This window comes from Hippichthys cyanospilos, chromosome 5 (genome assembly GCF_059441005.1).
Source record: "Hippichthys cyanospilos isolate Australia breed blue-spotted pipefish chromosome 5, RoL_Hcya_1.0, whole genome shotgun sequence".
NCBI lineage: Eukaryota > Metazoa > Chordata > Actinopteri > Syngnathiformes > Syngnathidae > Hippichthys > Hippichthys cyanospilos.
In genome coordinates, this window is record NC_142373.1 from 22656829 (window position 1) to 22674014 (window position 17186).

General features: G+C 39.0%; 1 protein-coding gene across 2 annotated transcripts in view; it reads left to right on the forward strand.

Moving 5' to 3' along the window:
- The window catches only part of LOC148424023 (citramalyl-CoA lyase, mitochondrial-like), a 59509-nt gene that overhangs the window by 28080 nt on the left and 14243 nt on the right, over positions 1-17186 (forward strand). For both annotated transcript variants that reach the window (XM_088415446.1, XM_088415447.1), the window contains exons 2-3: positions 3451-3649; positions 12391-12579. In XM_088415446.1, coding sequence (XP_088271572.1) covers positions 3451-3649; positions 12391-12579 — 388 coding nt within the window. The remainder of the gene's footprint in view (positions 1-3450; positions 3650-12390; positions 12580-17186) is intronic.

Here is a 17186-nt window from a genome sequence, read left to right on the forward strand (position 1 = left end):
ATATTTTTTTTCTGTTTCTAACTTTTCACAGTAAGTTGTTTTTTGTTTCATTTTGAAACATACTAAATGTTTACAGATACTATTCTTAAAACCAGAGTATCGCCTTCAGTTTGATTTACAACATAATTTATAAACATGTCTAGAATGATGTTGCAAGCCACAAAGTTCATTAAAAGTTGAATGTACCATCATATTGTCTTTATTTTTACCTTACAGTGTACGTAAATATCTTAAACTCTTCAAAGGAGAAGCTGATGATAATTATTTATGAACCGCAGCTTGCTTGTGCAAAGGCAGTAATTTACATCTGTTCTTATTAGTCAATGGCCCATAAAAATAATCAGTGATTAGTTAACGATCAAAATAATTGTTTGCCTGGCCCCTAGCAGCAGTTTAAGCAAAAATGTATGACAAATCAAGACATCATTTCCTTACTTTACTCTTGTGGTTGTGCATAGGGCGTACTGGAGGAGGTGCATCCCTGTTCATTAACAGGAGATGTCATGAGTTGGGAAAAAAAAAAAAAATCAAACAAGGATTCCTTATAGAAAGGTTCTGTCTTGGATATAAAATACTTTTACTACTACTACTACTACTACTAATAGTAGTAGGAATAATAATAAGAAGAATAATAAGCATTCTTAACTATTAAGCATGTTGTGTTCACTACACACGAAGGGAGCGTGGCGAGGGTATCCTGCTGGGAAGAAATTTTCTCTCATTTATTTGACAGTCAAAACTGTCAAACAGTTTGCCATGAAACTAGAAAAATATTGGTGACCTATTTCAGAATGTCCCCACCACCACCTGTGGACAATTTTCTACATCTGGATGTCATGATTACGCTTTTAGATACAATGATTTCCTCCTCCTGAAATTGAAACGACAGTCCTTAGAACCAGTGAAATTAGAATGTACTGTAGTTTGCATATGCATCACTCAATGACTATTGAGGGGAGGGCAAATCTTTAATTTTGAAAATTTACCACACAGCATCTGTCTGCAACTCCATGCTGGGGGTAATTGTGTAAATCTACATATTAGTTGCATGGATGTTGTCATCCTCTTTTTTGGAGTGTTGCCTCTTGTTATCTGCCATCATTCATGTGGTACAACGAATATTACCACCTGAATTAGGCCATTATGCTGCCAGTTGGAGGTCTGTAGAGTTACAGGAAATGCTTATAACATTGTGATAATAAAACAACTGCTGCAGGCTAATTAATTCAACACACGGGTGACATAGAAAGAAAACACAACATAAAATTGTGGGTTTTTGAACTGTATTCGCCACGCAATGGGATATTAATTCTGTTTTAATGTCATCATTCTGGTGCCTTCTACAGTATGTATTTCTGTTGTTCTGTGTTGCTCATCTTAACCAATTAATAAGAAGGATGAACACAGTGTTTCCCAAATATATACACTAATTTCACCCTTGAAACAAAAACATGGACCCACATTTCCACCTATCCTTGCCTTGTTTTCAGTGCCATTTGGCCTGTGTCTGCTGCCATGGTCGCTGCCATTATTGCTAATGAGAACCAGGACCATATAAACCCACAAACACACTCGCTTCTGATCTCATACCAGTAAACGCCGCTGTTGTGGCTTTGTCCCAACACTTTACAGATGCTTGTATACCCTCACAACCCTGTTATCATAACCTTACATATGAAAACCGGAAAAATGACAGGAAGAGAAATACATTGTTAATGTACAGTAATTACGGGAGCAATGCATGTTGGCGACCTTTTTTTTTTTTTTTTTTTTTATGCAGGACAGAAAAATTACCAGCAAGATGCTATTATAACTGAAAGTAATCCCGTTAAATATTTTTTCTTATGTGTCGCAGAAGATTCGAAAGTTACTTGACAACAGTCATCATATCTGTTTTGTAAATATAATCTTGGACATGATCTTATTCTTACTCTTGAATGCCTGAAGTGAGTTTGATTGCTTATTGCACACAATCCAAATTCTTATGTAATTCATGCAAGAATCTTCCGAAGTCAGTGGATCTGCTATTACACAAGTCACACGCAGATTAGAACCAGTATTGACTGGAGGGCATGTGGAAGCGTTGTTGACAGGATTAAGTGGCTGTTGAAGTGGTTTTATCTCTTTTTTTTTATAAAGCAAAAGACAAGTGAAGAAGAGAATAATTCCACCCTTTTTGTAAAACCAGAAAAGAAAAGCCCTTCATCCTTCCTTTGTAGCCATCTCACAAAGGGACACTGACAAAATCCAGCAACAATATGATCCTCCTCAGTGAGATTTAGAGGTGAGAGATAAGTTTCTCACTGTTATTAAATGTATCTCTTGCAATTTAGTGCTTCAAGTAGCCACTGTGTGTGAAATAGGTTTATTTTGAAAGTAGTAAAGACACTCATTTAAACCTCAGCAGTTTTCTGTCAGACCTTTTCTGACTGGATTGTGTGACCAAACAATATTTGAGGCATGGAGCCAAATTATGGTTTTGGGGCCAGTGACCGTTTACAGATCAAAAATAGTGTGTAACCCCACTTTATTTCACTTTGAACCTTTTTTCCCCCCCCAATCACAAAAGTTTGTGAATCAGGACATCCACAAAACAAACTTCCTCTGTATATAATTTTGCAGTGGCAGTCCATGTATTGCACACCTAGGCAGTCAGTGATGTCCTGCTTCCGCTGTGTGGAAATTGAAAATTTTGATTTAAGAAGGTTTTAGGAAATTGTTGATCGTCCTCTATTTCAATTGGTGTATATTTGACATAATTACTCTCAGGAATCAGCAAGATCATGACCTCTGTATCCCTATCATTAGAGTACTTTTTTTCTTTTCACCATCCCATTTTGCTTTGCTGCATTGGCCTGTATTTCCTTTACAAGTTCAAACGGGCTATGTTTCTCAGACAAAACATACTGCATAGACTACTTGGCTCTACGGATGGGGAGCATAGGATCATATACTATATTTTCATTCTCTTATCATCTTCTTTCTTCTGCTTTCATTTAAACTCGGCCTTCCCTGAGATCTGTGCTCCACTCCATGACTAAGCTACATCTACTACCACCTCAAGCAACTCCCCCAGACACTGATCCGTGTACCTACATTTGCATATGAGTGGCTGAGTGTTTGGGTGAGTTTGTCTTCAACAAAAGAAAAGTAAAGCCCAGGTCAACGCATACAGTATATCCCCCTCCAATTCAGTGAGCAACTGAAGGGCAAATGGGCCCCCCAAAAAAAACAGAACCTAAAAACAAACATCAATAGACTTTCACTGAAGTCACTATGTTTACCATAAAGGTTGTGTATATTATGAAAATGAATGCAACAACAACCTTAAATTATTCAATGTCCTCAACCCTGCAATCATACTTTATAAGGTCTTCTAATTTATGCCAAAATATGTGAATTAATGTGCATTTGTGTGCTTATTTTCTGCATATCTGTTTCGGTTAACAGTGAAGGTGTCTGGCTCAGGTTGTGTCCCAGTGGATGGCGTCACCACCATGGCACTGCAGGTGCTGCACTGCCCTATATACCCCGCAGAGCCGTGCTCTACTGCCCCGGCAATGATGAGCGAAAGCTGAGGAAACTGGCTACACTTGATGTTGACTGTGCAGTCCTGGACTGTGAGGATGGTGTTGCCCTCAACAAGAAGGTAGCGATCCCAAGTTACCAAATCAAGTTGTTTCTCTGTAAGATTACACCCCCCCCCCAAAAAAAAAAAAAAATAAATAATAATAATAATCATAATAATAAATAACCAACTGCCAAAATTTTGGTAACCCATTACTCTACCATGTTTATTCAAATGTTCCACTCAATTTTAACAGGACTTTTGCATGAGCATTTTGCGACAGAAGTAGTGGTATTCCAACACACAATGACTTTGGTACCAGCATCTCATGTACTGTTTTAAAAAATGTATTTTCAATTCAACAGAGTGTGCGAAGGGAGTGTCAGTTAATGAACATCGTATGATGCTCCCAGAAAGACTGACACAAAATCATTGTCCTGCCTCTGTTACTCTTTTCATACTCCCCCTGACGGTGGTTAATTTTGTGCTTAATTTTGTTTAGCACAAGAGAAAGATGATGCAAATATTAAATCAATCATGGTTTCACCAAATCACTGTCGTAACTACAACTAGGAACCACTAGGACAAGGAAACAACATTTGTGTTGGTGCACATTTGGTTAAAGGTGCAGATTTGTGAAAATATTATTTGTTTCCGTTTTCATTGTTAATATCTATATGCATTGAACAAATTCACTCGTATGCCCAACTTTGATTTCAGTAATGGTTTTGCTTTTGACCTACGATGAATTAGAACTTTTGGACCAACAGGTGCTTTCACACTCAATCCCTTAAAGGCAAACTACCTAAATAAGATGTTTAAAACAAGCACATTTCTCCCTATTATGGTGATATAAAAGCAGCGGTGCCCCCCTCCCAAGCCTCCTTTAAAACAAGGTGACCATGTCCCACTGGGAAAGCAGCGGGAAAGCAGCAGATGCAGCAGGTTAAAAGCATTCTCCATCCGCCCACACCACCTCCCCATTGGCCCTCATGAACTGTCCATGAAATCGTGATTGGAGAGCGGGATAAAGAGTGGGACCGGGTACAAAAAAAAGAAAACAAAGTGAGCTAACAAAGGTTTTTAAGTCATGATAATAAAGATGATTGATATGGCTGCAGGCCGTTCCTGTAGTTTGACAAAGACAATAAGATGATTGCCCGCGTGACTGACAGCTCAGAGTTGTGACCCCGTGATGATGTCACAGCTTTAGTCCACAGGAATGCAGCCATTCAGGCTGGAGAAGGAATTTTCAAATTCTGACTGTATGTACATCAAACAAGCAAAGACATGTAGTGCTACAGCTATATCAAAACGCACCCCATAATAACAATGCATGTTGGTAATGCTGAGGCATACCATATCATTTCTTTACTGTGGTGGTTGTATCCAGTAGTGTATTGCATCACATTTATTGTATTGCATAGTATTTTTAATATTTATACTGTTTATATTTGCACAGTTCACTTTTTTGGGAGTCCACACATTCCCCCCCAATAAGTCAAAAATAGTATTTAGTAGTATTTAATCATACTAAAAATATTGTTATTGTATTGTCATTGGGAAATAGACCTTAATCTTAATGTTGTGTTAAAGTGTTTAAAAGAGCTTGTTCCCTTTTTCAGTGCAATACTAATGGATGCACAAACTTAAAAAAAATCCTGAAAAGGGATGATTTTTTTTTTAATACAAGGATTCCGCTCAATGTAAGATGCTTTGCTTACATGAAATGACCTAAACTCTCCATACCAAACATACACAAATAAAATGGAACCCAAGACTCTTTGGTAAATCTGTCGTAGTCAATATCATAGTTTTCCCTAGTAGTTTTCAGTCAAGCATTTATTTCTAAACCCATTTGCTCTCCAACAACAGGTTTTGAAACATTATTTTGGACACCATTTCTAAAGTGAAACTGTTGTTCTGAGAGCATACACTTTCTGAGCGCCCACATTAATTTCTTGCCACTTTGACTCCCAAAATGTCCACTTTCCATCTTGGCAGTTGCACCGGCTGCTTAGGAAGCATGGATGAGAAATGGACCAAAGGGTCAAAGCCACGGAGAGCTTGCTAAGTGTCAGCATGGACCCGTAGGGGAGAAAAGGGAGGGAAGATAAGGCTGACTGGTCTAACACTCTTACACATCTCATCATATCTCTATGATCAGTGGGGTGGAGGAGATGGGGGAGTTGAAACCCTGGAGCGGAACTGACAGCTACACCTGTCCTATGTCCCCATCTTTTCCTCGCCATCTTCTTTACCCCCCTCTTGTCCTGGTCCCCCTGCTGCAGGTTCCTTAGGGTTAAGAGGGATCCCGCCTGGTCTCTTCGTTGCCCTATAGTCCACTTTTCCCCTCCCTGGCGTGTGTCTCTCTGTCTCCTTTCCCCACATGGGTCCTTCTATCCTCCACCCCTTGCCCCCCTCAGTCTTCCTTGCCTTAGAGATTCAGTCCTAATCCTTGGAAATTTGGAACTAATGAACTAACTGCTGAGCCACTGCTACGGAGCTTGCTCCCAAACTATACTGTACTTCACACTCGATTTCCTCTCCAGATGGCACGGTGGCTCAGTAGACACGGTAGGAGGGAGGGTAGGCACCTCGCTCACTTGCATAGGCCTACATAGGCAGACACTCTTATACATATGCTCGCACATGCGCACATTTACCAGGCAAGTGCTCAAACACTGTTGACCTGAGCTACTTTTATTCAAGGATACTTTGCCTGTTAGCCTTTTTCAGCATTGTGTGGATACCTTATGGGCTTAGGAAGTCCACCACCAGCTTGCAACCGACAAGTTTACGGCAGAAACAGCTTGGCAGTTACAGTAACAATTACTGTACGTGATCTTTGATTGCGGCAATATAGGGCACACATTGTCAAAAGACTCATTAGGGCGTGTAAAAGGAAACAAACCAATACAGCAGATGAGTCAAATTTCATTGAACTTAAATTCAACATCCTTACATACGTCACACCTGATTATAAGGTGCACTGTCAATTTCTGAGTAAGTCAAAGCTTTAAAATGCAGGAATAGGTCGACTCACTTTCAGTTTGACCACATTATTAATTGGTAACTGGAAGCTATCCCAGTTGTCTTCAGGCCAAATGCGAGTTATACCCTGGATGAGTCACTCGTTAGTCCCAGTGCACAAAATGCATTCACACCTACTGTCAATTTAGTTTAAGCAGTGGGGGACAAACTGTGTATGATTCAAAGAAGTTTAAATCAGATCCCAAATGTGAGGTAAACAAGTTAATGTCAAATTAAAACAACAAACTCTAATTGCAATGTGCTGTTATTTGTAACTTAAAATGTGCAAAAGTGTATCAAACTGTATAGCCTGGTGATCACAGGGCTTAACATTGTCAATGATGCATATGAATTAGCAAACTGATGCCTTTCCTTCTGCTGGTCTTGCTATGAGCCAGTGAAGCAGAGAAGGACCTGTTTCATTGTGGTGCAAGCAGCTGAGTGGAGATTAGATGTTCAGTGCATGACATTATTACGCGCTATTACCTTTTTGCTGTTGGCAGTACAGGCATGATATGAGCTATGGCCTATGCATGAACTGGTGTCCGACACCAGAGATTTTCAATTTTACATAAATTATGCGGCCAACTGTCAACTGCTACATGACCTCAGTTGAGTGCTTGGGGTGTTATTACTGAGGACACTGAAAGATCTGCTTTGCCTTGAAGTGGTCTCAAATGACTAAACTCTTGAGTAGCTCCCAGGAAATATTGATTTCGCCCATGGACACACTGTTTATTATTTGTATTTAACATTCTAAGTATGTGGGTATGTTTAACTCCAGGTTTCAATATGTGCTTGGCACCAAAAAAGGCCCAAGCGACTTGAGGAAAATTCTCTAACAGGCTGCCAAAACTCGCAAATGATGACTGAGCCTTCCATCAAGTAGATAAATTCACTCCTCAATCATAAAGTCGTCATTCCTAAACATCATCTCCAAATATTTCAGTTGGTAGTTTGCATAGTCTATATCTTGTATCATTTAGGGTCATTGTTAGCCAGAGAAGATGCCACAGAAGCTCTAACATTTTCATATACAGTGAATGAGAGCTATGACACGTTCTATTGTACATAGGATTGCTGAGGTCTTTCTTAAAGATTTTCTGCAAAATAGGGAACAGTGGTGTTTATTGTTTGTAACTGCAAAAATGAGACCTGTATTTTTTCAAACTCAGTTTATACATACCAAACAGTATTATTGGTGTATTATACATCATTTTAATGAAGGGGTTTCCCCTTCATTAAAATTTGAAAGTAACAGTTTGAAAGTTAACTAAAAACAGCTTCGCTGGACCTAACTTGGATATGCACAACTCATCAGTTGCAGGTGCAAACTTTAAAAAGTGATTTTTACAAAGAGTAGAAAATGTTGCACTACGTAAAGAGGGCTACACGTACTGTATGTATCCTTTTAAATGGCATCAATAGGATGCAAAATGCCCTGTCTTAATATGTAGGATTGCAAGAATGCCAGCTTAGTATAGTATATGTATTTGGTGAAAATATAATGTCAGTGTCAGATTTTGTGGCAGTAAATCAGCAGAATAAATATTAATCTCTCTTGACTGCTAAGTTCACACTGCATACTTACCCTTATTCTTCCGACTAGTATGTATTCAACAAGCCACAAATGTCACAATTTTGCTCTAAAAAGGGTGAGTTAGGTGTATTTTGTCATTCCTTGATCACGCTTGCTCCAAGTGATGTTACTGGCACTGCACACAATGACATGACCCCCCCCCCCCACCCCCCCACCCAATGGAATATGGAATATACTTCTTAAATTTGACAGAAGTAAAATGTTCTAACTCCATTTTAATATTGCTAGATACTTCTGTAAACACTGATGTTCATGCACATGCAGGACATTTTTGGGCCCTTTCACTTCACAAAAATATCGGATTTCACAAAAAAGTAATAAATATTGCATTAAACCCTGCAGTGTGACTCTAGCCTAGGTCTCTGCCACTTGATAAACCTGGAGTATGAATGTTGGTGATTCAACAATGTCAGTGAACATTGGATGTTTACACAAAACTCAATGATAGAAAAGAGGCATGGGAAGTGCATGTACATTGCTATTATTTTTTTTAAATAAATGGCCTAGAGAGGGTTCCCCTCAAAACCACAAATGTATTGTCCATTCAAAACCTAACCAAGTGAAAAAATTAACTATAATAAACCTGTGATCTAGATGATAATTGCTCGTTTGAAAATGAGCACACCTGCCTTGCGGGGAGAACAGCTTGCATGGCTGAACCTGCAGGTGCGGTGTTAAGGTGCTCAGGTTATGAAGCGGAAACACATTATTGGCAAATGAAACCTGTAACACACTAATCCAGCCACATGTACAGGTTAGAAATGACATGGTGACTGAAAATTCTAAATAAACGTCAAATACAAAAACCAAAGAAAGTACACAATTGAAACATTAAATAATCCCATTTACATAGATATCCACTCCGTAGAAGTGTTACACTAAAATGTACAATGTCTATCATTTTAAAAGAAATTAAATATTTAATGCAAGCCACACATACTGTAGATGAGTGTTTTGTTTTTTTTGTTTTTTCTTTAGCCAGTGTTTATCTTTACACATACGTCCATATTAAAGTTCTAGATGGATTGTTTTTCTAATCGCAATGTGTTCCATGGTTTACATTTCATAGAGAAGGTTGACTGTCCCAAGTTCATTCTACAAAGAGTAATTTTGAAATTAGGGTTTACTGAGCTTCTGGTCTTGCTGTTGTGTCTTTCAACAACGTGACTGAGTGACTCAGCTGCTAGATTATTTTTACATCTTTAGATTAATTGTAGAAAGCATAATTCTGCAACGGAGTCGAAGCTTAGAAGGTTATATTTCTTGATAATGTGTGGCAGTAGTGATTCCACATATACTCTACTAAGGTGGTATTCTTGCAAGTTTTTTCACAAGGCATTTTGCATCCTATTCATGTCATTTAAAAGGATACATACAGTACGTGGAGACCTTTTTTTTTCCATTTTAGTAAGCTTTGATTGTACAGGAAACAAATGGGTTTGGCGGAGGTTTGAAAAGGAATTTAGAAGCTCAAGCAAAATATGCTATGACTTTCAAACTTTAAGACTTCTAGACAACAGCCCTGAGTTTTGTTTTGTTTTTTGACAGTAAAATGTTCATGGTTTCAAAGGTTTTTGTATAGGTCACCTACTGGCAGAAGTTTTATAGAAAGAAACTATTGTTTACTTCATGTTTCCTTTTTTTTTTAATCAGTGCTTTCACATGACCAAAATAGTTCAATACTAAAACTTAGTATGTAATTATTATTATGTAATTATTATATAGTAACCCATTGCATTAATTGGTGGGTAGTTTTCTGTTAAAAAAATGGGTGAGAGTGACTTAGGGTAAGGGTTGTTTCATCAAAGCTGGGTGATTAGTTTAGTTATGGTCTTTTGTAAAAGTGTTTTCCATTGACTTTTGTCACTGGATTGAACAAAGTGTATGCACAAAGAACCCCCTTTGTTTTGGTGCAAATCCAAATAAATATACAAACATCTTCCTGTATTACCAAAAAATTATAGGATTAATCTTAATGAGCTAAATTAGGTTATACTGAGTTAATCTTATTTCTGATCAAAAATCTGCTCTTTGCAATTACTGTATGTTTGAATTCAGCAAAAAAGAATAAAATCATTTGGGGTAGTAGTTTTGTCAGTAGGCTGCAAGGACTGTTAGGCTTTAAACACAACACCTCAAGGGCCTCTGCCTTGGAAACTACAAATTTGAATTTGCAATGGCCCTTTCATTTTACATATAGTGATGTTGGAATTGGGACTGTGGGAAGGAGGAAACGCCGGAGTCTGCCAGGGTCTGTTGAAGACAGGAATTCCCGGTAGCGTTAAGAGAAAGGGAGAAGATCCTCCTTATTGAACTTTAACTCCATGTTCATTTTCTTGTCGGATGTGATGTCAACAAGGCGGTAGCCATGCTGTGTCAAGTGTACACTGGACTCGGCAGGATCCCGAGTTTCAGGATGCACGTTAAGAAAGCTGCTTGTTCTTCCACGTTCAGAGAATCTGCCTTCACTGGCTGACTAGTTGCCCACCTGCCTTCCCTGCATGTCATCTTCTAATGATGAAGATGATGGTGGGAATCAAAGAAGAGATGGGGCTGTTGTTGGGGAGAGCGCTCCGTGGGGGCACCAGGGGTTATGTGGAGAGAGCTTAGAAGCAACTTGTTGGATGGCTGTCCATTAATGTAAAAATCCATCTTTTCAAAGGGTTTTATTCAAGCCTTGAGTAGCTCAACCCTTGGGGGTCAAGGTGTCTTGTAGAATAACATTCCTTACTTTACAGACCAAAAAAAAAAAATGTTCAGTGTGCTGACCATATTCTCTGGCATCCTTGGTAACATAGTTTCAGGAATGCCATTACAAGACAGGTGCTACAATGATTGGTTTCTAGTTACAATAAAACCGTTCACCTTTTCTCTGTCTATTTGATCCAACAATATTTAAGTCTGTTTGATTTGTAGATGACAGTTGATTTGGTCTGGTGACCCATGTCAGACAGTAGTTCACTTGAATCAGTTTTCCACGGTCGCCAAGAACAGCAGATGTCCTGGCAGTTTTATGAAACGTGAATTATGGCCTTGTAAATAACCCTTTACGTTTTAAATTACAAAGATGAAGCCTGGACTCGTTGTTGACTCATGAGTGTCACGGTAAAACAGTGCAACGAGAAGTTCCAAGTTTACCATGTTCATTTTGAAGCCACCGACAGATGACCAACCTTGACCCCCGTACATGTGTGTGTATAAATGATCAGAATATGAACTTTTGTGTCAGTAGCGTCCCCATGTAGATTGAGTGGGTCCCCACAAGCAAATCAACCTCACTTTACTGAAAGTTTGATGTATGGCTCGCAATGTTCCTATATGTTTCTACATATATACATTTTCTATTTCGTACACACATACACATTTATTTATTTATTTGTACCAGGAGGCTGAACTTTATAATAAAATTCATTTGGTTGGTTGTACTGTAGACATGAAAACATATTGGATGCAAATTTCAACAATTTAACTGTGAATCATCACTTGTTTAATCTTAAGGAACCAAGTGTAAGAAGGGCAGAAAAACAAAGGATGTGAGCCTGAGGTTCAAAACCAATACAAATTCACAAGTTGCCTTTATCAAAGCGAAATGATTCTTGTTGATCATAAATTTCTTTATCTAACCTTATCTAATCACGCTAACTAACTCCAGGATCACTAAAACTGTTGCCCGTCCTAACTATTTGGCTTTAGCTTTCAAAAACGCTGAGATATTCTTATTCATTTTAAAGTAATTTCTCTCATAGAATGAATAGAGTTATTGAAAACCCAAAATGGCCCATCAACCACTCCAGTCTCTCATCAAACCTGACAGCTTATAAGCTTCCGTTTCCGTATGTTGTTTAACTCAGACCACATTTTTCCTAGAGAGAGAGAAAGCTCACTCCTCTCAGTAACAGGACGTCATTCCCACCGTTCAGACACCCCTTTTTTCATTCATTGGCATCTGTTTTAAATATTGCGGCATATGTTTTGTCACCGGTGGAATTTGGAACGGCAGGTTTTTTCTTTAAATTGGCCCTCACCTCTCTTCCTGCCCGTTTTTTTTTTTTTTTTTCAGAGTGTTTACTTTAAAAGCACAAGCACTTTGCTGTATTGTGTGCCTAAATGTGCGATTATTGCTTCTCATCATAATTTATCACTCACAATGCTACATGTCCTAATGTAAACTTTTTTTCCGCTCTTCTAGACGGAGGCCAGGGAAAACATTCCCAGGATGCTGGCTGAACTGAACCTGGGCCGGACTGAGAAGTGTGTGAGGGTTAACTCTGTGTCCAGTGGTTTAGCTGAAGCTGACCTTCAAGTTGTCCTGCAGGCTGAGGTTCTCCCACCTGCCCTTATGTTGCCCAAAGTGGAAGACACGCAAGAGGTTCAGTGGGTAAGTTCTTAAATCGTTGCACCTTACAAGTTTCTATTGTTGGTTCAGATCCAAAAAGTTGCAGTGTTTATTTTTGCCATTCTGTAGAATTAACCGGTTCACACAAATCGTTTACAATGGAAATATTTAAAAGTAGCATGATGTTATGGAACCTGATTTTGAGCAGCATAAGTAGTGCAGCGGTCATCTTCCAACCCAGAGGTTTTGGGTTCCATCCCCGGCCATTGTGACCCTGTTGAAGTGCCCCTGGGCAAGATACTGAACCCCCAGTTGTTTCCAATGCTGTCGTCAGTACACAAACTAGTACTTGGTGTAACGCGCTTTGAGTACCTTAGGTAAAAATGGGTAATTAAAGTGAAAGACCATTTAATCTTCACTGTTTGTTGTACTACAGACTTTTAACAAGACCACTTACTACACTTTCAGTTCAATGTGTATTTTACATTTTGTAAGACTTAGTTCTATTACAGAGATATTTTCCTTATTAAAGCATTTTCATTAAGCATTATTTCATTATTAATGAGCTGATTGACTGATTGTCTCGCCAGTCTTGTCCAAGCTTTTGACTGCACCTCCAAAGGCAGTCTCCACCTTACGCACAAGTGAGAATGTGCAGCAGGAGCAATACGGTGAGGACAAAACAGAGCGTTGGGAAGATGTTACAAGTTGTAATAATTGGAATTTATATTGTGAACTCTTCTTCCCTGTTATCGTGTTTGGTCAGCTACGGGCTCCACTCTAGGTCAATTGTCCAAGGGCAACTCCGGCCCTTCGTGTTTCTCAATGACAGCCATGAGATGGAAGGGAAGGTATAAGAGGGCAGTTACTGTACATGGTTTAATAATGAAAGATTTAAGTAAATATGTGTACTGTAGTAATCTTTGTCTCAAAAATGTGTGGTATAAATATTTCACATTTTAAAATATTTTTTACCCACATATACCTACAAAATGATACCTGGATGGGTGGGTTCTACTTTGTGGATTTCACGGGTTCACTGGCATTAGTCATGTGGCATTTGCAAGTTGAGCCATGATTGGTTGTTACTTGAGCCCCGCATGTGTGTGTCATTTTCAGTCAAAAACAAGTGTCGAAATGTGTTTGTCAATTAAATGTTATTTAAATGTATTATTAATTTACATGAAAAATAATGTCAAATGAACTTTGGACAAAACAGTAACTTTTCACTGCTGAAACAGTAGCCCTTTAATAAATGTGTTTGTTACAGTAATTTTGTTCTTTCCAAATGTACAGGCAAAACATTTACATTATGGAAACAGTAATTCAAGACATTTAAAAAAGTGTACATCCAATTCTCACAAAATAGCAAACCTACAAATTCAGCCTTACTCTACACATAATAAATGTGTTAAATGTATTAAAAAATGTTTTACAATATTAAACAATTATATTTTATGTATTTCAACAAAACAAAATTGTGCTTGCAAAGAGCATAACTTAAACTGATATTTAGTCTCCTGTCCGCTGGCTCCATAATATGTAGTAGAATCCTTATACAAACTCAAGAAGTAAGATAAAACCGCAGGAATCTTCAAAGCAATCATAACATGCTTTTCATTTCACAGTAAAAGTGGGAATTGATCCCTGTGGCAGGACTCAGGGATTGACCGTAGTGTTTTTCTTGGCTACTGCGCAAGAGGCAGACATTTGTGCAGATTTGCTTCATAAGCATAATGGATCTCACAACCGGCCATTTGCCTTAGATCACTCAATACGACTTTATAGACGGAATAATAAATAATAATGTATTTATATCAACCTGGTGTGCGCCCATTCATAATCGAACAACTACTATATACTGTAATTGAGCCGTTAGTTGAAACACAATCCTTTCCAGAGCACTTGTCAAACTAGATTTCCATTATAGTAATGGAATTGATTTAATTTTATATCACAAAATATTTACAAGATTAATAATTACCAGAAAGCCAATTTTAGCGCCATCGGACAACTGTTCAAATCCATTCTATGGACAATGTCCGACTCTAGAGGATTCAGTGCCTCGCCGCTCATCGCTCACCACTTACTTGCAGTTCCATATAAGGTATCAGACATGAGCAAGAAAAGTGTGTACGTGTGTAAAACAGACGTCTAATTCATCGGTTTTATTTATCAGAGATATTTTACATTTTATTTTATTTTTATAATTATTATTCACTGTAATTGCCTGATAAAATTTTGCAGCCATGCTTCCTGAGAACAGAATTTCTTGTTTTGTTATTGTTTATCTTGTTTCCCTCACAAAACAGGTGAGAGTCATTACCAGTATTCGTCTCCTGGCACACTAGATTTATTGGACAATTAGTAACACTGACAGTCCTCCTTATCTGTGCTTCGTATTCGCAAGAGTTCTGCGAAAACTACAGATCTGTATGATAACCCAAAGTCCTGCCTCCTTTCACACATCAGCCAATCACAGTGGCCATCACTCCATGGTTTAATTTAGAGTAAGCCATCATCTTTTTTTTGTTTTTAATCTGTTTCATACTTCATATTTTTTGAGCCGAAACACAAAAATGTATTTGTGGTGTGTTGATTTTTTTGTAAGATTTTAGTGTATTAAAAGGAGAACAAAAGTGACTTGTTTTTAATGTGTTAATACATCAGAGGGTGCGCACGTGTTGTTGGGGATGCTTCCTTTTCTATTACCTAAACTCCTCTTTCTTCCTTTGTGGTCTTGGCCTTTTCAACTGCTTTTGCATGCACATTGAGGCGTCTTGTGTTGCAAGCATGTGTCTGATTCTCTCCACTCTTGTAAGGCAGGCGCAGTAAAATCCCCACCCTCCCCATGTTCCCCCTCCCTCACTTGTTTATTTTTCTTCTCTTTTTTTATTGATATTAGCCCAGGAGCCTCCAGACTGATTTGTCGCTAAAAGATGGACTCGCTTGTTTCCTTTTGTGTGGAAAATCTTTAGCGGGGGCCTTTCTCCTCTCAGCCGCACCCCCACAGCCCCTTTTGTGACTGACGGGCCTTATTGGGCTGTAACAGGCGTAACCCCCCCTCCTCCCAAAGTAACCCTCTTTTTTTTTTTTTGTCTACGGGACAATTCTCACACAGATTCAGAGCCGTGCAGCATTCTTTGCCCCGCCACACTATTTGGTGTAGCCAAAAGAATGGCGCCCCCGTCCCGCTCCTCCTCCTCCGTAACCTCCCCTTATCCCTTTCTCCGCTTCCCCTCTGTGAAATGAACACTTCAGCAGGCAGGAAACATTTAATCTGGCCTCCTTTTGAAGCAAAATTAATTGAAACTTGTCCCACTATCGCTTCCTTTCTCTTGCTCTTTGCTGAATTGTCTAAGAGTCTGCTTGGAAGAGGCGTTGCCCCCCCCCCCACCTTTTTTTTTTTTTTTAAGAAATTATTCTTTTTTTTTTTTTTTACCCAGCCCAATTGAGTCCCAATTAAAGGTCCTTAGTCGTGAGAGCCATTGACATCTAATGGCCGTTGTACATAAGAGAAGCACAATGAAAGCACCTCTTATGCTGTGTAAATCAGCCTCTCCAAGTGCATAATAGCTGAAGATGAGAATATGGGGATGGAAACATGTAATCAGAGACACTTGGAAGCTCTTATAGAAGTGTGTGTGTGTTTTTTTTTTTTCTTAGGCTACCCCGACAATGTCCGTTGTTGTGTGTGATATCAGCGCCATCGCCCCTCAATGGCCCGCCAACTATCTATGTTGTTTCTTCTGTCACAAAAATAGATTTATCTTACACCCTCTTTTCACACTCTCAGACGCACCGCTCCCCCTCCCCTCCACCCGCCTCAATGCCCAACCAAGCCCCCAGCGTTCACGTTGCTATGGCAGCCAGGCTCCCACCGGGTTGTGACCTCAGATGATTACAGTACAAAGCCTGTTGGGGTCTTGGAAAAGAAAAAAAGACCCTTTTGAAGATGAAAAGTCTTTGATGGGTTTGTATTTATGCAAATCTCCTCAGATATGATTTATCCTGGCTGTGATTGAATGGAGAGATGATTAAAATTGGCCCTATTTTGGAAATCCTTCAATGGGGGCCTCGTTCTTTCAGACAAGCGAGTATGGGGGCACGTTTTGGGTTGCCTACCTGAGATTATTATGGAAAAAGGCAAGGGGACACAAAGTTTTTTCCTCTGGTTTGCCGAGTAAGGGGGGTACTGGCTTTGAAAAGAAATATCTGATGAAAGGGGGGGGGGCTTTGTGTGTTTCCAGATGATAGATTTTGGAATTTGGGATATCCCACCGGCAGTCCCAAGGCTCGATGTGAACGGGTTTGTTAGGAAAAAAAGAAACACTTTGGTCTTTAAAAGAATTAAACTCCAGTTTTAAGATCTGCCTAGGTGAGCTCGCATATTAGTGAGCAAAAAAAAGACAGGAGGCAGAAGTGTCGCATTGTTGCTTCAGCAGCCCCACTATTACTGATAGAAGTGTGTGCCCGCGTATGTTTCAAAAGACATTTCAAATCTTGTTTCTTCGCACCTTGATGTGTATGCAAACACTATGTGTATTTTTACATGAGCATGCAAAGTCTCTGTCGCCATGCAGTTTCTAAAGACTTCACACGAAATGAAGAAATATTCCCTGGTGCTCATGTAAATTATTTCCTTTCGT